This window comes from Folsomia candida, unplaced genomic scaffold (assembly GCF_002217175.1).
Source record: "Folsomia candida strain VU population unplaced genomic scaffold, ASM221717v1 Fcan01_Sc029, whole genome shotgun sequence".
Classification (NCBI taxonomy): Eukaryota; Metazoa; Arthropoda; class Collembola; order Entomobryomorpha; family Isotomidae; genus Folsomia; species Folsomia candida.
The window spans coordinates 72,023-94,999 of NW_019091221.1; the positions used below are offsets into that span (position 1 = coordinate 72,023).

Sequence of the window (22,977 nt, forward strand, 5' to 3'; positions counted from 1 at the left end):
TATTGGGTGGTTATCTTGACCATTTCGCTGCGATGTGGGAGGTTCATGTAGACTCACTGAGTACAATAGCACGTCGAAGTAAAATAAATAATATTCTGACTGTCTAGTGCCTTCGTCAGAATATTTCCCTGTTTTTCTTTATTCACGGTGTTTGTTAAATTAAATTGGAGGTACAATTGCATTAAGTAAAACCCCAAACCTCCGTCTTCAAACTATGAACCACGATGCGGTGTCGTACTCAATTAATGTAACGGGACCTTACTCCCACTTCATCCACTCGAGTGACATTTCGGTGTGCTCGCGACTCACTCCCACTCCACTCCTACTCCAATCCGCAGCGGAGTGACCACTCATTCCTAGGGTATAAGTCCGTCTCTTGTACGGGGGTAGTTTCTGTGGTTTTCAATATAACTCTAAGGAGTGATTGGGCTAGGGCTGGTGTGGGCTGGGCTTGGGCACAGTGCTACTCGATATTTCACTGTAAGGAGTGATTGGGCTAGGGCTGGGCTTGGGCTGGGCTTGGGCACAGTACTACTCGCTACTTCACTCTAAGGAGTGATTGGGCTATGGCTGGGCAGGGCTTGGGCACAGTACTACTCGCCGCCCACTTATCTTACCTAAATAACCACCACCCCTCAGATAACCACCACCCCCAGATAACCACCACACCCAGATAACCACCACCCCAAGATAACCACCACCCCCAGATAACCACCATCCCTCAGATAACCCTAAATAACCACCACCCCCATAAGCCCATACAAAGAGGCCCATACCCCTTCTGTCATTTAATTTTTTGAATTTAATTTATTTTGAATTTTCGCGCCATTCGAAACTTAACTTTCTCCACTTTCACTTCCGTCACGGAAAATTACTTTCACTTCCGTTGCAGACAAACATTTCCAGCTTATAATATAGATGTATGTATGCATGCTTCACAAAATCAACCCCTCTTGAAATATGTGGATAATTTATTTCCGGTATTAAGCTTACACATGGGAAATATTAAATACAATTTTTGCACATTTAAGATAAATTGGTATATTTTATAGCTTTACAAAATTAATCATGACATACATATTGGGCGCATGGTTTAATTAAGTTTTCCGTGTGTGCGTGACAACGGAAATAATAGCTAGCACGAAGCGATAAAATAATTCGACGAACAAAACAAGTACTTAAGGTTTCCATAAGTTCGAGGAAATTGGAAGAATTCTAATTTTAACGGACCTTACTTATATCCAAATACATACAGATATTTATTCTCAATGCAGGCAAGATTCGAAGAATCCTCTGTTTACAGATGTTTACAGATCGTAGTTATTAATTTACTGTGAGGTATGTACCTTTATCTGGTTGGTGACACGTTATTGGGGCTTTGTATACGACTTCATCGCTAAATTTACCATGTCACTCGGCCTCTTAGTTTTTTTCCTCTGTGCCTCACTCTGGACGTGCTCCGCTTTAAGTACCTCGTTCCAAGAAGTTTTTCACGAGGCTGATTTAACCTTCGTGAGCGTACCAGCTTGTTCAAACTCAATGATCCTGGACAAAATTGAAGTCCGGCATTTTCACACTATCCAGAATGCCAATCCCTACACTCCGCTACGATACCATGTGCTCTGTTACACCGGAAGTGGCATTCTCTTCCCTAAAGTGCTAGTCAACATTGATTGGAATCTCAATAATGATAAATGTTCAAGACCAGTTGTTGTCTTCATTCGCATTGACCGTTCAGTAGGCCAAACCAGTGACGTTTATTTGGCGTGTGAAGATCTTATCTACTACACTTATCGGGTCTTTCGCCCATTCGTCATCTTTAGTCTCACCCTCCATAGGCGGGATTTGGAATGCTACGCACGCGCTGCCGAACTGATTGGTCTCGCCAAACTTGTGGTTTTTGAAGATAGCGTGAAATCAATCCGTTACTTCCTCCCATGTTTGACATGCAAACCGATCAAGTATTTACGCCTGAGGGGCATTTCCCTCTTTAGTATACGACAGGCTTGGGACACTGTTAATAGAAACATGCACAAATACAATATTTACTACCTTCGTGCAAAGAAATTCGTTCGGAGGGGAAGATGTGGCCTAATGTATAGCAAACTAGGAGATATAGATGAATTTAATTTCTGTCTCATAAGAACCATTTCAACAAAATATAATCTAACCATGATGCAAGTGAGTAGCAGAAGTCGTCACGTGGATGAAAGTTTTGAACGTGTTCTGGGTATCAGGGATGACCTGCCGAACAGCATCACAGATGAAGTTTATGAAGTCCAATTTGGTTATATTAACTTTTTGACTATAACCAACCCACCGTCCCATGCTAGTGGCGTGGCCACTTTTATCTCTCCATTCGACACAGAATCTTGGACCTTCCTCTTGATTAGTGTCATCTCAGTGGCTGCATATTTCGCGCAGCTAGAACAAGACGGGATAATTCGAAGCGATTTGCGAATATTTATTTCAATGGCAGAAAAGTTGATCACCGCCACCTCCATGTTTCTCGGTCAGGTTGGCGATACTACAGGAAAGGCGTATTGTAAGGGAAAAGTAGCCTTGATTCTCGTCATCCTCTGGCTGTTCGGGAACTTCGTCCTCACTGCAAATTTATATCAAGGATCAATCTACTCCTGTTTGGCGGTCCTATTCCCTCCACAAACTCCGCAAGGGTTTAACGATCTGGCTAAGAGCGACATTGAGATTGTAGGGATGGATACCATATATTCATCAGAAACCCGATTGCACAATTCTTACCTAAAGAAAATACTTATTCCACAATTACTCTCGAGTATAAAAGAAAATTCAGAATTTGCGAAGGTTTTAATCAAACTGCAGGAAAAGATTTCGTCCATCGGGAATGGTTCGATATTTCTCACGTTGAAGAAATACAGTCATGAAAACTTCACTGGAACAGCGCCAGCCATTGCGGTATTACTTGTTAATAAAATGCTTCAACATTATGCTAGCTTGATTACACTCGCCGGAAATCGATATGTACTCATATGTAAGGCGGAATCGCCATTTAGAGTTGCAGAAGTACGTGTAGGGTTTAAGAATCTGATATTTCCTTACGTCGCAAAAGAATGGGGACGCCTGCAAGAATCCGGACTTGTGGTGATGTGGGAGAAATTGGTTAGGATTGGTTCGCTACTGGAGAAAAGGAATTTTCGACACGGAAGACAGAAATATTTTGAGATGGTGCAAAGGTATTTGGGAAAAGTGAAAGAGAAAGTCCGATTCCATGAGTCCACCCCAGTCTCGTTGGGACTCATACGGCCAGTCTTTCTCATCTGTGGGGTCATATTGTTACTCAGTGGCACCGTGTTTGTCACGGAAAATAAGATTGTCATAATTTGGCCTGCTCTGTGGATGAAGATCAAGTTTATTTATTTAGGCAAGTTATGGAAGTAGGGTTTTGATAGCAGAGTAATAACTCAACCGGAAGTACCCTGTTTTACACTACACATCCAATCATCGAAAACAATTAATTAATTCAATACCATTTAGTCAATTGTTTAGACTATAAATTTCACATGAACGCTACGCTCCAGAAATTTATTACTGGAGGATATCCAGAAGTACTTGTCGAAACAATAAAATCTTAAATTACGAGCATGGATAGGAATGTCATTTTATGACCCAAAACTTATCTTAAGTATATTTTACAATTCATTCCCACATAATTACAGATCTACCAAGAATTTCAGTCTCCTTGCGAACAAAGGCAATCAAGATGTTTATAGTTTGGTGTAAAGTTGGTACCTTCGTATTCCAAATTGTTGTATTCCTAATATTGCGATTCCTTCCTTGCACTCCGCAATTCATCCTTTCAATGCTAGCGGATTGTGGGTGCCCAGATGCAGAACGCGCATGTTCCCTAAACAACGTGGCCAGATGTGCGGTCAAAATGTTTGAGACTTGGATGACCTGTCATGGAACGTACTCGGGAACTACTTGGATTTTACATATATTTTCTTTTTGTAGGAATTAATTTCCTCCTTCGTTGTCTCAAACTTCTTCGCAGGTAAATTAATTAATTATCACAACATTATCGCCACCAAAGCAATAATAGCAATTATTTTAGTCTACTGACTGGAGACACTCGTAGTTTACAAGTGCCCATATCGAGTGGTCCAACGAGTTAAGGGTCGACACCTATACCAAAATGACCACGATACATGACCTGTTCAACCAACTGAACGAATTCCCGTGTGAAATGCACTTTTCAAGTTGTAACGATATTTGCGACGAGCGTATGTCCATCGGGTTTCAATCGGAAGAGGTCGGCCGGTAAATGTTCATGTCGAAGACATTCAGACATTTCAATTTTTTAGATTTTCGAAAAAATTCTTAGGAAAGTTTGAACAAATTGTGAAAGTTTTATAAAAATAAGAATTTTTTTAATTGAAATTTTGATCAACTTATCTGGAATTAAAAAAATAGAGGTTTGTTAATTTGTTGAAACTCGAAAAAAATTTAAATGTCTAAAGACAATATGAGTTCGACCTGAACGTTAGGCGGGCGACCTCTTCCGACTGCAAACCGATGGTCATACGCTCATCACAAACATCGTCACAACGTGGCGAAAAGTGAGTTTTACACGGAAATTCTTCAGTTTCTTTAATGAGTCATGTATCGTGGTCATTTTGGTATACGACCCTTAACTCGTTGGACATCTCGGTATGTTCCCTTGTTACATTTAAAGTCCAATCTTTGTAGGGTTACCTAAATTGTTCTGATTCAAATTTAGGGAAGTCTCTAAAACCAAGAAGGATACCGATTCACTTGCATTCAATTCTACCGCCACATTCAAATTTTGGAGAACTCATTCAATGCCGTTGTTACGAAACGAATCTTTCCAACTATGGTATCCATTATTCCAGCAATTCCATTACTCTCGCTATACGTCGGCATTACAAATCGTGGAGAAATTGCTCTTCCAGGATTCGCATTATTCCCAATCCTGGAAATAAGTGCAATTACAAGCAGCATTTTTGTGATTACTCTGGCTTCCTTGATCAACAACTGGTCGCAGAGGGTGCTTCACACTAAGGGTCACCAAAGCGTGGCATTGCAGAATCGGAAAAGCGGTCTCCGACGAAGAGAATTGAGAGCCTGCTGCCACCTGAAAATAAAATTTGGCTCAAATTATATCGATAATGGAACGCCACTGGTTATGCAAAATTTTTGCATCAACCAAACCGTATCCCTGTGCTTGATAAAGAAGAAGTTTATTACTTAAAATTCGCTTCCAATCAAGCGCACCAGGTCTATTATGTTATTAGTTAGCCCACACGGATAGACCTGCAGCTCAAAATGCTTAAAAAGTTCCAGTCACCCTCCAGTCACTGTATGTAGACTACGTTCGCCAGTAATACAGTGACTGGAGGGTGACTGGAACTTTTTAAGCATTTTGAGTATTGCAATCTTAATAACTATGAACATGACAGCCTCCACATTTGTACATGCAGGCCTATCCGTCTGTGTATCTAAGTAAGTATACTCCAAATCTGTGCTTCCAATTCACAACACACAGTTTTTAAGTATATTTGGAAGATTAGCGTAATTATTTTCCAAAATTACTAAAACATGCACCGAAGATCCCATACCAATGCGGCCACGCCAGCAATTTTGTCGGATACCACGATAATTATTAGATATCATATAATGATATCACGATATCATTAGAAAAATAATTAAGCACGTGTTTCAGGATTCTTTAAAATGCTGAGTTTAAACGAAATTGTGACGCAATCCTAAAGCGAGAATTTGCATTTTGACCGTGACATTTTTCTTCCGAGCGGGAACAACACAGATTCTCGCGGATTCCATCATAACTTTTTCATAACTTAAAATGCACGGTAAAGCGGTTTTCTCCGATTTTAAGTTGATAACCCGACCCGTATTTCTACGTTTTCTTGAAGGCTCGTGTTTCGGCTGTGGCGATATTTTTCGTAGCCATTAAATTGTGTTGACTTTCATGCTTGGTATTGGACTGTCGGATAAGAGCATGTTCCTTGATTTATTTCCTATGATGTCACAGGCCGAAAATTAGCATTACAAAATATTTCTCTGCTCTGGGAATTTCTTTAAAAACTCCGGTCGCCGATATTGTGGACAAAATCGTTGCAAATTTATTAGAAATATTGTTGTCGCCGTGAATAATTTTCCTGATTTTGAATAATGACATGATTTTTATCTGATAATTTTAAGGTTTTAACTATATGTAAATTAATGATTTGAGATTATTGGGCATGGACAATGACACGTTATGAAACAGTTTTATGAATATGAGATTCTCGTATGTATGTATGTATGCTGGAAAATGCTTGTGTAACAAAAGTCAAGACAAAGCCGTATGTACTTAAAACTCGGGCCACTATTTTAGCCAATGAATGTAAATGTATGTGATGATGTGGCATCAAGAAAGAGGAGTTTTTAGTCAGGGAAAGAATTCAGACCCGATCGAGCCGCATGGAAGAGAAATACTTAGGAAGATCTCTCAATATGAGATCTCAATATGAAGATCTCTCAAGATCTCTCATATATGGATCGAGCCGAAGATGAGGAAACTTACCTTCAAACTAATAGTCAACTTTTCAACACGTTTTCGACATTTTAAATAACTAAAGGTCTCAATTTTAATGTCGATATAAAGTCGAACTCGGCATAAAAAGACGGAGCCACCCCCATCGCCATCAAATAAGTTCCTGAGGTCAAAATGAGGTATCCCCCAATGAGCAGACAGCTCACGCCCAAAACAAATATGCACGTTTCATTTCTAAAGGCCCCACCTCCGGTGAAACAGGGTTGCAAGCTGGCTTCTTCACAACTTTATGAAGCTTTTGTCAACCCATGGAAATTGCTATGAATTAACTGACCTTAACATTTGTGAAAATAAGTTCGCCTCCATTCGCAGCCGTTTTTGGCCCTAGACAACCTAAATCTAGACTGAAGTAACAAAAATCATATTCTGTTATCTAATTAACTTTTATTGACGAAATGAGAAGGAAAATTAGAAAAATAATTTGTTCGTAGTACGCGCAAAGTTTCATGTTAATTTGATGATGCGTGCCAAAGTTATAACCAATTTTATGCAGCTCACCTTCGTGTTGCTAATACGTCTTTCATTGACTATTGATAACAAAAACTTTCGGTTCGGTTCGGTTCATTAAACATAGAGGACCGGCCCGAAAAATGTCGGTTATGTCCGGTTCTGATTAAGTCCGGGCACAACCAAGAACCGTTGAGACTACTAATTAATTCAGTTGCGAAAACTTGATATTGATTTTTACAGCGGTCATGTACAGCTGTGCATTAGAATTGATGGAAAGAGTTCGCGTGAGTTAACGTATTTCAATTCTAAAGTATTTGATTATGAGTATTTGAATGTTGGTCTTTCCAACACGAAGTTTGGGACACGGCGAAGAAAAAATCCTATAATCAATAAAATGTTTTATGGTGGACATCCATCCAATAATTAATACTTACGTACTTCGTACATAAACAATAGGAATTTTGTCACGTCTTCTTAAAAGCAACTTTCTCATAAGTCACTTTATAATGGTTCAGTAGCGTTGGTTTCTTTATTCAATTCATTTCAGCAAATTCTTTATTTTATGTGTCTTGATCTGAAAAACCGACTTTTGTCTGTTGATTTGCGACATTTTAATAAACTTCAGTATGCAGTAAAAATGCAGTCCTTTGGTGATATACAGGATTTGTGGTAGTTTAAGGAGATAAATTTTTGCAATTCACATAAAATAAATCAAAATTTTTTGCAAATTTAACCTATTTAAAACGTTTCAAATAACTGCTACAGCTTGGTCTCCATTGGTCCCAAAACATGTTTAAATTTTTAGCACCCCTTTTTCTAATCGTACTGCTATTAAGCCGTGGTTTATCTCATGCCAAACCATTTTCGCTTGACCGCCTCCTAAACGAGGATACCAATTGTGACGTTCAAGTTCTACACGATGGTTTGGCAAACTTGGAATTTTCCGCTTCTTACATCTACCCAACAACCACGGTTTTATTGCCGGCTTATCAAGATATCCCAGAGTTTAGAACGCAGCGGGCTACTTTCGCCTTGGACGTACTACAAGTTCGGATAGGAGGATGCAGGATCAGCCTGATTTTCAACAGACACTGGAACGTTGCTCACTATATTGACACGGGCATAGTACAGGACAGGTACTGGTTTGATATTCCGTCTAGTTTTTCTCTCCAACTTAATCGTGGTTGTAGAGCACTCCAAATGGATTCAAAAATTGGAAAGCGATAGCTTTGACTTATTCTTATACTTATGCTATCTATTCCATTATGAGATTCCCACATTTGTCATTGCTTTTCCCCTGGCGGGGGACGAATTTGACCTGTGTTGGATGCGATGTACAAACTTCTTGGCTCCACATGTCTGCACCAAGAAGGAAAGGCAGCGTTTGGCAAACGCTAATTTCATCGCCCTACCGGCTAATACCCGTTGTTGGACAATGGGGCATATGTACGCGGATCGCGAACTTCATGAAAGATAAGAACCCACCTACAACCCTTTCGATTGGATGGAAAACTTGACGAACCTTGCAAAATTTGTATTTCGTCAAGTTTTGAAAATTGCAAATGAAACTGAATGCAGTCCTGTTGAACCTGAGAACACCTGCAACTTAATAGTCGAATATCACACTGGTAGTTCTAATGTTAAAGTTTATACTAACATAATTGCACTTACGTCCTTTTACAAGATTGTATTGTGCACTTACGTCTTTTTCGAATTAAGATACGACTGCACTTCAGAGGTGAGATGGGTCAAGGTTTTTGAAAACCCGACCCGCCCAAGCCCGACTTTCCTGAGCACTAAAAAAACCCAACCCAACCCGACAGTTTGCAGTTCGACCCAACCCAACCCAACTTTAGCATTTGTTTGCCAAACCCGCCCAAACCCGACTAAACCAGAACAAAAAATGACCCAACCCAACCCGACTCAACCCGACCCAACCCAACTCCGTCTCATTTCGCCCCAATATTCTACAAAAGAGGGCAACAGCAAATGCGAATTTGAAATGTTTATTTACCTTCAACAATAATTAATTTGCTTGCTTAAAAGCTGTGTTCATGATTTTGAGCAAATTTCTCAACGCATTTTTTGTGATAAAGTAGTAATACATAGAAGGAAACATCATCGTGCTGGAATTGTGGTTATCGAAAGTAGAATATCCGAAAATACTTTTTAGAAATGTCAAAGAAGGCTTCCATATTTTGCAGTATTAATTGGCGGTCAATCGCAGAAAAAATCGTGGGTTTTGGCATTTTATTAAATGGCAGCGGTTTATTTAACGAAATACTTCACACAAAACCAAAGTTATTGGAATTACCTAACCACATTACTTTTGCTATTTGAGGTTCTTTAATGTTTGGAGATAATCGGGTGAGTTCTTGGCCCGTTTAACCATTTCAGGTATCATGATTTCTTTAATAGTAAAATATTAGTATGGAACAAGATAAAAAATCAAAAATCTTTAACAATGATGTTCCATCTAGCCCAGCTAGCAGGGTAAATATTGTGTACCCATATTTCTTATATTCAGTGCCATGCTTGACCCAGATGTCTCTAACGAGCACTCCTGGAGTGTAAAATCTGTCTTCCAATTCGCTGTCTCTGTACATCTGATTTGAAACAACATGTCCTATGACGTTTTGAAATGAATCTTTAGATGTAAAGTTTAATCGAAGTATAAGTTCGGTTACTGGGGAAGATGTCCGAGGCGTATTCAATCCACAGGGTCTTAAACTGCAAGATATTTTCCAAAAGGTTCGGTTCGTGATCAATTGAACAGGATGTCGATTCATATTGGACATCAATTTTTTGTAGAATTCTAGAAAATCCCAGTCATTAACGGGAAACATTTTTTTTAGTAGAACGCTCCTATCATTCTGATCCGGTATGTTTTACGGCGGAGTGCAAGTATGGCACAAGATTGATAAGATAGTTTACGTCATATTGTAGTACAAAATGATGGATGTCACTCTAAAGTTGGCACTAGTAAGGAAATAATGATTAAATTGCCAATGTATATAGCGAGGGTAGAGGTCAATCATTACTACATAATATGGGTCTTCTTCGAAGTCCACCATTCCCCATATTTGTTGCAGCGGATTGACGGCAGGCACAAGCAGGAGAGCAACATGACAATTTGAGTAGACCAGAGAAAAGCGAATTTCTGCGAATGGAAAATTTGGAATACTTCCACGACTATTCCGGGGTAAAGCATCCTTAGCGTTAATACATATTTAGATACGTGCAGTAAAACATATACATGTAGCTAAATAATAAGTTGGAGGTTGAAACCAAATGCGCTATTTACCAAATATGTACATACATACGCAAAATAATTGGATACAAATATTCCTTGGAAAAACCATTGAACATAAATACATATGTAGATTGCAATAAATATTAAAATATTAATTTATATTTATAATTATGCATTCCCCATATTTGCATAAGTTCTTCCTAAGTACTAATTATACGGTATCAGTTCTTATACGACATCAGCTATTAAATGTACCGAAAAGGACTTCAAACTTCGAAAACGAGTAGGGTATAAAAAACATAGGTACACCTCTCCAGTTTTTAACTAATGAATTGCATGCCAAGCTTGAGCACGATCTCCAACGGTAGGAATCAATTATTTCAAATCCCCTTTCTCAACTACAAGGCGTGACTGGTCGTTGATTGTATTTTCTGAAAAAAGTAGAAAAATATTTAATCAGAACTAGGTCATCGCGCTGTTGCGTGAATTTGACCTCCTTTCTTCCCTTCAATGTTGCCAAGTACTTACCAAGCTCAATATTTTGGAATAATTGCTTCACCTCCTGAGAATCTTCCAAGATGTAAGTAATAAGTGGATTTGAAACTGTTAAATTGAAATGATAATATTGGAACAATAAAAGAGAGCGATCCTGCATCTAGCATACAACGAGTGTAACCGTTAGAAATAAGAAAGGTTCTCTCTCATCCGGTTAGTCCGCTAAAATTTTAACTATATATGAATGATCAAAAACTTATTTTTCTGGGACTATGCTCAAAGCAGAGTGGTTCGGATTTCGGCATGCATCACTTGCAGTTAGGCTTGATATATTTTGAAGCAAGTCCGATTTGTCCTTTGTTTAAATGTAGCGGCTTGACTTGCTTTTTTAAAGGCACGCATGTTTTGATATAAATAATATAGTCAATCCTATAAATTGATAAACCGAGGATTTTACTTTTCGAACAGCAACGAGTTCTAAGTCTGTAGTTATGCATGCAATTTAGAGTTTAATGTGCTGCCTGTTACGTCCATCAGTGTCATACATTTACATCTCATCCAACAGAATTTTGAATGTCAAACATTTACATTATATCATGTAATTTACATGAGAGCACATTTCAGAGCTAACATCACGCATTTACATAAGCATTTCTACATTAATGTATATAAATAACAACGCAAAAGTTTTTAACATTTTTTCCTTAAACCAATTCCGACCATCCTACATCGATGGCGCAGCAGTTGCTGTGATTCCACCGCAAACGCAACCACCCCCAGAGTTATTAAACCCCCATACACCGCAAACAACGTGGCAAGGCTGCCATTTAAAGTTTGTGCCATTGACAAATTTGGTACACTTTCATCATCTCGTCTTCTCGAGCTCACCCTATTTGCAGCATCCTCTATTAGAAGTCGATTGTATATCCCACTTTCATAGATTGACCGAAAATATACTGGGACTTTGGATTTTCCCTCATTTTGGAAAGCATAACCCTGTGGCATAGCATACAAAACATGTTTCCCTTTACGAAAGTCCAACCAGAAATAAGTTTTTGAAAGATATATGTACTCTTCTTCCAATAGTGTGGAACGTGCAACAAAGGCGGTCTTGCTTCTACAGTTAACCACATCGGCCTAGACAAGGTGCTGATATTTGATAAGGTTTACATTCTTATGGCGTTTCATACCGGTGGGAAATATTCCATGTTTAGGGTTGAATAGTTGTAGCAAGATTCCAGACTCACGGGATAGTACATACGTTTTAAAATATGTTTTAAGCTCATCCCTAAATCTTCGGTACTCTGTTAGCAATAATGCAAGAAAACTTAGGTGAACTCCAAAATCCCCGATCTCGATGGGACTGAGAAACTGAAAACAGTCCACAGATTGCAGTGGGTTCTCTCTCGCATGGCTTCGATTTTGCTGAACTCGTTCAAACCACCAGTCAAGGATGTCAAAATTAGTTTTCTGCAATTGGGTATGATTACCCTGATACTCTTCCATCCACACTCGGTTGATAGGTGTCGGCAACTTTTGCTCACCATGGTGAGAACATTGAAGATCTTCAAAACTTTCGAATATAGCACCAGGGAGCGGGGAGTTCAAATCCGTGATCATAAGACCGCTATAGCAATTCGTGAGGAACGTAGAAACCAATGCCCAAATTCCAAGGGTTAGCCGAAAATAGTACTTATTAGCAACGGCAGATGGCACCGAAGATGTTTCTTCCAAGCAGGTTGCGGCAAGGTAAACCCAACAGGAAAACGTGATCTTTTTCCCTCTTACGTAATACTTAACAAATAATGATGTAACACACCCCATTAATACCAATGCCACCCCGATCGTTAACCAGAGTGAGGGTTCAAATGGCTTGAAATAAAACATGAAGTCTAAAGACTTTGGTGAATAGCAAGTAAGGAACTCAAAACCACTGAAACTAGTTAGTACAATATTCATGCTTCCTGGCTTTAAGAATGGGGCCTCTAAATCAGAAACTGAGGCTAGGCGGAACTCCGTGTCTACATTTCGGATTGAAATGGTAGCATTCGCCTTTCGGAACACTAATTGCGTCAAGTAATTGTGTATCGAGACATTAGCAGAACGTTTGAATGGACTTACCGTCGCCGGTAAACGATATCTTTCATACTGAAAAAACATCCGTTCATCTCCCCACAACTGTGGTGGCGTTGGTTGTACTAAATGCTGAACACGCAGCTTCGAGATAATATCGCAAACCATGGTGGAAGGCTGGGGATATCGTCCCCCCGGCAGGGTACACAACTAATAAGTTACTCCATCAATTGGAAACAATATTGCAAAATTTTCCGGGTTCCAGGGCGTCATGAAGTCGAATACCAGGTTTTGCCTGTTAGATTCGATGTAGTATTTCTTATAATTTTTAACCAACACGACAATGTATACATGTTGAAAGGACAACGAGAAAGAAATATATTCTCTGTGTTTCCCGTAACCCTGAAAGTGTCCAAATTCTTTGAGAAAATAGAAATGTGACGTCTTCAACAGAAAGATCCAATATGACAACTTTTCTTCTTCTCTAAGTATTTCGTGTCTTCCAATCTCCTTCTTGGGATAGTGAATTAGGATTAATTTACGGATGAGAGGCCGCATCTTTAGAACATTTATTTGAAACGGGTTTGAGATGAGAGAATTGAATTTGGTGAATGGCGGTAAATGCAAAAGGATAATTGCGATGGGGTATGTGGATTGCAGGCTCTTCGAAGATAAACCTCCACCGTGTCCAATTATTACGTGACAATTTTGAATGCTTTCCAGTAATTTGTGAAATGGAACGGTTTCCAGGAAGTTATCGGTATCTAACGCTCCTGAAAGTGGAACGACTGTGATTCCATATAATAATATGAAATAGGATATGATCTTTCGCCGCACTTGTGACATGATGTGCTTATCACTCAGTTAAAATTCTTAAATGATAGATGTACAAGTCAATTAGGGAAACTGAATCGCCAAAGTTTTGAGATTCTCCAGCTATTTTGCCATAGCTATAAAATTCAGAAGTGCTTAAATAAGTATATCTAACTTACGGCTGGATATGGAAATACTAAAAAATGCTTTAACCAACAGATCGATCGAGCAATATAATATGTAGGATTTAATTACATGTTTTAGGTGAATCGTTCTATTTTTCCGGCCATTATACATATTACATATACATATTAAAACACGTAATAAAAAATTTCAACTACGTAAACCTATTTAAATGCAGGTATTTATGATGGTGGGCTTCAGCGAAATTGCCTTTGTAATCATCGCATTTCTTATTGAACGGTGATGGTGAGATCCTAATACAATATCCTAATACAGTCCTAATACCTAATATGGATTACCTTTGGTTTTTGATTTTCCCTGAAAAATTAATAGCGAACGGACAGGGAATTGATCTTATATTAAGTATGATGTAGCATATGTATGTTGGTGCATGTGCATGCCAAATTTCACATCTCTAGGTCAAATTTTAAAATTTCACATGACGCCGTGCAAATGTGCGCCTGCACGGTCCATTTGGCCATCAAAACATTACTTTTTAGACACCGTATAACCGAGCTCAGGTCCCGTAATGAAGGTACGACTAATTTAGATTGTATTGACAAAATGCTTAAAAAAATTCTTCTTAGGTATTATGTACATGATCACGTAGCATACAGATGTAGATCGTATTTTTTGTTATACCGTAAAGATTATTTATAGCCGGGTCTTGAGCACAATTTTGAAAAGTTTAATAAGCTTGTCTTTAATTATGACATTCCTTTAATGTCCGTTTTTAGATGCTTCAAGTTATGCATAAACGAAAAATAATTTGCCCGGGTCTCTAATTATACCCGGTTTGAAAGTGTAGTCGGATTTGTGACGCCTTTAGACCCGTCTATAAATAGAGTCTTTACGGTATGAGTTACATAACCCCAACGAATGCGAATCAATTTAATGCTCCAAAAATCTAAAACATCACATCTCTCTCAATTTATGTACATACATAACTACGGCTTCTCCACACTCTTGCATGTGTGTACTAACATCCTAATTTTACGCTTCGTACCGTTATCAATTCATTAATAAAGTCGTATTTCGTCGTAATTCCCTAGTCCCTACGATCGCAATATATAGCTGACGCTACTTAACAAATGTCCATTTTCTGGGTAAATTTTCGAAACATAATCCCATTGATTACTCTGAATTTTTACATTAATCTAACGTATCTAATAAAATTGTGCAAATTTTTCTAAATTGGCAAGATGCAAGATGGTTTTCGTGATATGCGCCTGGTCCATATGAATTGTTAACCCGCAAAAATTAAGACATAATGAAATTATGTACATCTGGAATAAATCCACACGGCAGGCTGGCAGTGGCATCGTCGTCATCATGACACGTCACTAAATTTCCTCCCTGAGAAAAGATGTGGACATACACAATTCAATTGCTATAAAAATATAAAAATTAATTAGACCTCTAGCCACTGACTTCACACACGTCCTCCTTCAGCATTATCAGTTAACGGCGAAAAAAATTAACACTCCAAATATTCGGTACCTTAGGTGAGACTGTGCCTTTATGATAACAACTGTTTTCGACTGGGAATAAATTTATTACCACGCGGTGAAAATTTCTCCACTGCATAATATAGATGAGTTATTCACGGCCAAGTAATAAATATCCAATTGTAACAAGTATTACTAGACGGCGATATATCGCCATGGTTATAAATTTGTTGCCAATTGGATATTTATTACTTAGCGTGAACACATACATAACTAATCTATAGAGTAAAAATATTACCGCCATGATAACAATTTTTTATTGAAAGTATATAAATCAATTTACTGATAATATTTTTTGCTGTATAGATAAGTTAATCACGGCGTGGTAATAAATGTCCAATTGGTAACAAGAAATTAGACCAGTAATACTAGTTACTAGCTTATTTTGAGTGAATGTATTAACTAAATACACTTATTAAAACTTCTCTACAATATCTTTCGAAATTAAACAAATTCTACATAAAAATTGTGTATGTCCGTTTACTTCTGGAAATAAACAGTTGTGAACTGAGTGTCACTGTCCTTAAATTACTTTGATACCACCACCACCACTTTGTCCATGTACCTTGCATGCAATTGCATAACTACATATTAATTTCCCATGCAAACTATACCCTGTTGTAAGATATTTATGTACATGTACATATGTTTAATACATGAGAACCTCAAGCATGTACCAGGACCAAATCTACATATCCAGAACTAACATTGTTTTTCTTTGTCAGATATTATGACTCAAAAATAATATCTGGGTGCATCTTTGAAACTATGTTTGGGTATTACAATATGTAAATAATTACTTTGGTTTGCATAACTTTTGTCGAATGTCAATGGCACAGATAAGTTTCATTCGTAAGTATTCTTATTTTATTATCTCTTCTCTGTCAGATTTTGCTTATTGGTCTTTTCAATTGAAGTAATTAATTAAAGGATCCAGTCGATTTTGTGAAGATGGAGAACAAAATTAGTCACTCAATAACTACAAACACATATGTTTTCCCCATGTAATTATGAAAATCATGGCTCAATTTAAACATTTTCTTGTTTGTTCGTAGGGTCATACGGTTTTTCTAAGGAGTAAGTTCCAAAAAATGTCACTTTCCTTAGTGTCCTTTTTTGGGACTTACTACTTAAAACTTGTCATGTTTCTTTACATGACAAGTTTTACGTGTTGTAATAGAAAAATAATAAACAAGAAAAATTATGTAAGAACAAAGGCAGATTTGGCCCACACAGAATATCCGTTATAAATATTTATGAAGCACAGGATCATTTACATATTTATATGCCTCGTGATTATGTATGTAAGGTGACAGTTGCCTAGAGCCTCATGTAAGAAAACAAATTATGTAAATCCACTACATATTAGTCTATTTCTTCTATAAGTGTTATAGATCCGTAAAGTATTGCACACTAAAAATCATCCGCCAATATCCATTTCCACACGGTGACTACATTTTTTACCAACGTAGTTCAAATTTAGAACAACTCTCGGTAACATATTTATATTTATTACCAGGGATGATTTTTTGGACCATAATTTATACACGTATCCTACCGAAATGCCTACTATTTATAATAATAAGTCTTTTTAATTGCGGAAATTGGTCCGTGACATTTGAAGTTCAATACTATGCAGTAATATAATATTTCGACCCACAGTGGAGTCATAGATAAATATCTGAACCCCGCTCAGTAATATTTCATAAAAAAATTATTTAGAGTGCAACAAACAATATTAAATTACCTTATTAGGATATCAATATTCTTGCCGAAACCAATTTCAAGCAAAAGATTAATCCTGTCTGGGACTTAAAGTTGTTGGGATTAAACCACAAAACATTTATCTGCTGTTTGGTCAAAAACGAAATTATGGAATCAAAATATTAACAATTTTTTTGTGTTACGGGAATTAATTGCGTTCAACCACATATTTCATATTACTAGTTCCGGCCACCGTCAACTTCAAGGTCATAGAATTGAGAAACCAGGTTGAGAATGTTGAGATAAGCCGAATATAATTTTAACACTTTACATTAGTTTTAAGTTGCCAAGAAAATTTTTGTATCCTACTTTGAAGAGCTCGTAGTTTTTAATAAATTATATTCCGAACATTTACCAACCACTCGAAGGATCTCTCTGAGGGACTGCAATTAGACATTAGCCTTTAAAAATCACCATGACGTCAAGATACTTGACTTTGATTATCTATGTTGCACTCTCAACTGTTTCAGCGAGTATTTGGAAAAACAATATTTTCCAGGAGGCTGATCTCACGTTCATTTTCACCTCGTCGTGCTCCGACTTGATAAATTCTGAAGTGCTTGATGTCCCTTATTTTCACCCAATACGAAGGGCGAACTCCTACACTCCGCTCCGCCATCTAGTCCTGTGCCACACTTCAAGGGATATTCAATTACCCCATATGCTAAAGAACAATTTAGGGAATCCCAACTTGCAAAAATCGTCCCGGCCTCACGCTATTTTCATTCCCTTAGGCAAATCAATAGGCCCCACTAGTGAAACATATTTCAAGTGTGAACGTCTAATCTCTCACAGTGCGCGAGTATTTCGACCAGAGTTTATTTTTAGTCATACCGCCATTAGTCTTGATGCGGTATGCTACGCACGCGCAGCTGAACTAATTGGCACCGCGAAGCTTCTACTTTTTGAATATTGTTCCGGTTCCTTTAACTTCTTCATTCCTTGTTTAACTGCAACCCGATGAGATTTCCACAACTGTACGCTACATCCCTCTTGCGTGTTCGACAAGCTTGGAACACCTGGAACAAAAATATGCACAAATATGTTCTTTACTACGCAGTCATCGAAGAAGCCACAGGAAGTTGTGGCTTACTTTACCATGCCTTCGGTAATATAGACGATTCATATTTCTGTCTCATAAAAACAATTGCAGCAAAGTATAATCTAACCTTATCGCAAGTAAAGATAAATCAGCTGGATGACAGAAATCATACGGTAACTCAAAGCTTTGGCCGCCAGTTGCACGATACCAAGTCCTATAACGGGTTAAATGATTCTATTTGTCAAACCAACTTTGCGCCCCTCAACTTTCTAACAATCAGCAACCCGCCGTCTCATGCTGGCGGCGTGGAAACCTTTGTTTCCCCTTTGGACCCGACGACTTGGACTTTCCTTTTGATCAGCATGATTGCCGTAATAGGATTTTTCTTGTGGCTGGGGCTCAACGAGACAGCCATGCATAACAGATTTATCCTTGTGCTCACGGCGGAAAAGGTGATCACCGTAACATCCATTTTTCTCGGCCAAGTCGGCGAAACTACAGGAAAGACTTATCGCACCGGAAAAGCAGCCATGATTCTTATTATCCTCTGGCTATTCGGGTACCTCGTCCTAACGGCTAATGTATATCAAGGATCAATCTATTCATGTCTTACGGTCCTCTTTCCGGCCAAAACTCCGCACGGATTTAACGATTTAGTTAGCTCGGACATCCCAATAATAGCAACGGATTTAGGTTATAACCCTAAAACCGGTGGTTACGAATCATTCCTACTTCAATTCCTTATCCCTTAACTACTTTTGAGTCATGAAAATAGCCCACAATTCACTAAAGTTTTAATAAAATTGCAACAAAAGATTCTCGCAGCTGATCAGGTCGTGTTAGCCAAGGTGGGAAAACTAATACTCGACAATTCTACCCAAACTCAACCCACGATCGCCATTATACTGCCGGAAAACATGTTTGCCTTCTTCCTCAAAACCACTAGGCTACGGGTAAATCGGCACTTAGCCCCGAGCAGGGAAGAATCGCCGTTTCGTGTTATAGAATTTACGGTAGGGTTTAAGAATTTGATGTACCCTTTTATCGCAAATGATTGGAGGCGCTTGCACGAAACAGGAATGGCGCTAATCTGGCAGAAATATATTATGATTGGTAAGATACTCAAGGGAATTCGTCACGTTGGGAAACAGACATATTTTAAGGCTGTTCAAAACTCTTTTGGAAATGTGAAGGAGATTGCACGATTTCACGAGTCGACGCAAGTATCTGTAAAACTGATTCAACCTAGCTTTATCATTTGTGGTGTCGTGTTAGGTCTCGGGGGCATGGTATTTGCCGCAGAAAATTCGAAGAGCCTCATAGTTGGGGCAAAATACGTTGGTCATACCATAATTTTATGGTGTTACAAGGTTTACTGGCACTGTCAAAATATCTAAACCAGGTTTGTGGTTACCCGAAACATAGATTTACAAAATCAGTTTGCAAATCAGATAATTTTCTTAGCAAGTTTGTACAACCTCAAAAATAATTGTTCTTAAAAACATGCTGAATATGTAAATGTATGCAAATACAAATTTAAATAAAAATTATTATTATTAAAACCATTAATATGATTTATAAATTGGCAAATAATTTTTAAATATGTTCACTCTCTGACAAAACTGTAAAGCCAAACAAGTCAATTTTAGACTGATTTTATCAGTTTTGCAAATGTGACTGTTCTGTCTTACCCTGAGTTCTTCCCACGTTTTGGACTGCGGCAAACCTTAACAATTGAAGTACAAAAAATCTCCGAATTGTACAAAGACGTTAATGAATGTAATAAATACGGACTATTTTATTGTCTTAAATATGCAAAACGTTTTACACACAAAAGTTTCACATCATCCAAACATTTCAAAATCAAAGAAACTCATCCTCCTCTTCATCACTCTCATTGTCGTTATCTCTTAATTCTATCTTATTCCTTCTCCTTCCCCTCCTCTTCTTTGTCCCCTTCGGTCCGTGCACTCCCACCACGTGCGACGACGGCCTTGCCTCGTCTGAAACTTCTTCCCGCAAACGTCACACTCGTTGCTCAACGTTCCCGAATGCGTTTCCTCATGAACCAACAAAAACTGTTTGGTGGCAAACCTCTTCCCACAGATTTTGCACTCGATCGGCAACCTTTCCTCGTGACCGATCCGATGTCGCTTCAAACTGGCTGGATGAATGAAACCCTTCCCGCAAATTTCGCACGTGAACCCCTTGTCTGTCACGTGTTTGAACATGTGCGTCGCGAGGGTCGACTTGGTAACGAACGTGGCGCCGCAAACGTCACACCGACACCCGACGAACGACTCGTCATGAAGTTTCTGATGTTTCTTCAGACCTGTCACACTTTTAAATTTCAGGCCGCAGAAGTCGCAGATGGAAAATTTGTTGAGATGCGCAACCGCCACGTGTTCCTTGAGCCTGGCCGAGTTTGGGAATGCGGCCCCGGGGCAAGTCGTGCAGGCGAAGGGCTGATCAGAATTTTGGTGGAGGAGCTCGTGGGTGACCGTCTCTTCGGGGGAGGGGAAGGCCAGCGAGCAGAAAGTGCAGGAGTGGAGGGGGTGCAGGTTGGCGGTGTGGCGCTCCAGGGACGAGTCCGAACTAAACTTTTTCAGGCAGAGGGGACACGGTAAAGGTTTTGGGGGTGGAGCACCGTCACCACTATGGCAAGGGTGAGATAGGTGGATACGGAGGGATTTGGCGATTTTGAATTTTTTAGGGCACGAAGAACACTGGTAAGGGAAAGGGTCGGCTGAAAGCAGGAAATAAGTTCAAATTTTCAAAAAAATGAGAAATGTCCACAGCCTGTGATTTCTTATCAGCGTCCGTAGCAGCGGAAGTTAGGGGGACATGTGGGGAAATTTTGAACAAGATATGATTTTTTTAATTTATGTCGGGACCATGTCCCCCTAACTTCGGAGTCACTGATCAAAATACCTTCATGCATTCTCCCCCGGTGTCCCTCCATCGCGAGGAGAAAGCTGAATCTGATAGGACACAGGGGGCAGGGTATCGTCTTATTGTGAGTTTGTGTCTTCGCTACTTCTTCGTCTGAGGAACGGTCACGAGAATCGGACGAAGTTATGTCGTCCTCTTTCCTATCCTGGGAATTATTTTCAGAATCGTGCTCCACATCGTTCTCCGATGTCGGTAATATGGTTGGTTTGGGAGGACCAGCCGATTGACCCGGACAATTCCTCTTGTGAATTCTTAAGGATTTAAGTTGTCTTAATTTCTTTGGACATTGGTCACAATGATATGGAAGTGGATCTCCTATACAAAAAAACACAAAATGTTTATAAGTCTATCAAACTGCTATAAATTCAAAACTTCAGAAATAAAAAGTACATCTCTGATTTAATTACAGTCGGACAAATTATTAATTTTACTCACTTTTGTGCACCTTTCTCTTATGAGCGTTAAACGTGAGTAGGCAAGAATACCGTGTCGAACATCGCGAGCATTTGAACGGTTTTAAAATTTCTGTCGACCTCGGCCCTTTCTCCTTTTGTCGTTTCTTAGGAGGTCTTTTTATCTCATAGTCCTCATCATCATTATCCTCTTCGGCAACATCGCAAAAAAATCTCGACACGCCGGGGTCAAAATCATCCTCTTCAGTTACACTTTTTTGAGTCTGTAGCAGATCGCTTTGTCGCCTTCTCTTATTCCTGTCCTTGCTGCGGGATGGAAGCTCGTAGAAATATTTTTCATTTGTTCTTCCTATTCCTTCCATTTTAGAATCAATTTCAACTTTTATCAGGGACGAATCCAGATTTTTCAAACCCATTAAATTCCTGAACTGTTCAATTCCCACATTTATTTCGGCGCTGGCCTGGCGAAATGCTAAATTATGTCGCGTAAAAGAAATAAAATATTAGATACTGTTAACTTTAAATTCGTACAAATAATTAGAGGATTTCCATACTTTTCACGATGTCTCCATCCTCCTTAGTCGCTACTTTCTGCAAAATATCCTTCTGTAATTTCTCCACCTTTGTGAACAATCTGGAAAAATTACGTAGCGTAAAGTCGACCTCGCGAACTGTTTGGTGACATTTAGGACAGAAATTTCCACCCATTAAAATATGTCGGATGGGATGATCTCCAGGAATTTTGAAAAGGCAAGAAATTGATTCAACGCAACGGCTTGACCAGATTTAAAAAATTTGGGAATTGTTTTCCGCTTTCTTCTTGACAAAAGGTACATCGCAAAATACACAATTCACTTCCGGTTGGAGGAACGATTCCATTTTCTAGATTGTAAATCAACAAAAAGTTAGTCCTATTGATTTTCTAATAACGCTTAATTAAACCTTAGTTAAAATATTGAATAATTCTTCACCTAAAAATCGCAAAAACTTTACAACTGATCAAAATTAACCTCCCGTCGTCAGAGTAACTGGAAAAGCAAGCACTTACAATGCAAGTCTTTTACGTGTACAACTCAGATCTGGTCGGGACCAATTTTATTTTGTTCGCCACAAAAAATAGGCATGCACATATTTTTTCATTTTTCATAATGCGCTAATTTGAGCGCGAGGCGCGGATTTTAAAACATTTTTCAGCCAAAATTTCGGTTTTTAAAAATTCTGTAGATTTTCGAATTTTAGCGCGAATCCAAAAATTCGAAAACATGTCTCTTCAGAATGACTTACCTGCCTTATGAAAAATCCAATTGTCTCGAAATTCGAATTTAAAATTTTTTTGCCAGTTTTTGAAATTCATTAAAATTACAAACTATTTCAAATTATAAATTTTTCGAAAAATAATGCATGTGGATTTTTTATAA

General features: G+C 38.6%; 1 protein-coding gene across 1 annotated transcript; it reads right to left on the reverse strand.

Annotated features, from left to right (window-relative positions):
- Positions 1-20,110: 20,110 nt before the first annotated feature.
- On the reverse strand, positions 20,111-21,135 carry LOC110860053 (zinc finger protein 728). Its single transcript, XM_035859949.1, has 2 exons — positions 21,126-21,135; positions 20,111-20,940 (listed from the first exon to the last, which is right to left on the reverse strand). The coding sequence occupies exons 1-2, from the start codon at positions 21,133-21,135 to the stop codon at positions 20,111-20,113; spliced, it is 840 nt and encodes a 279-aa protein (XP_035715842.1).
- Positions 21,136-22,977: the final 1,842 nt, after the last annotated feature.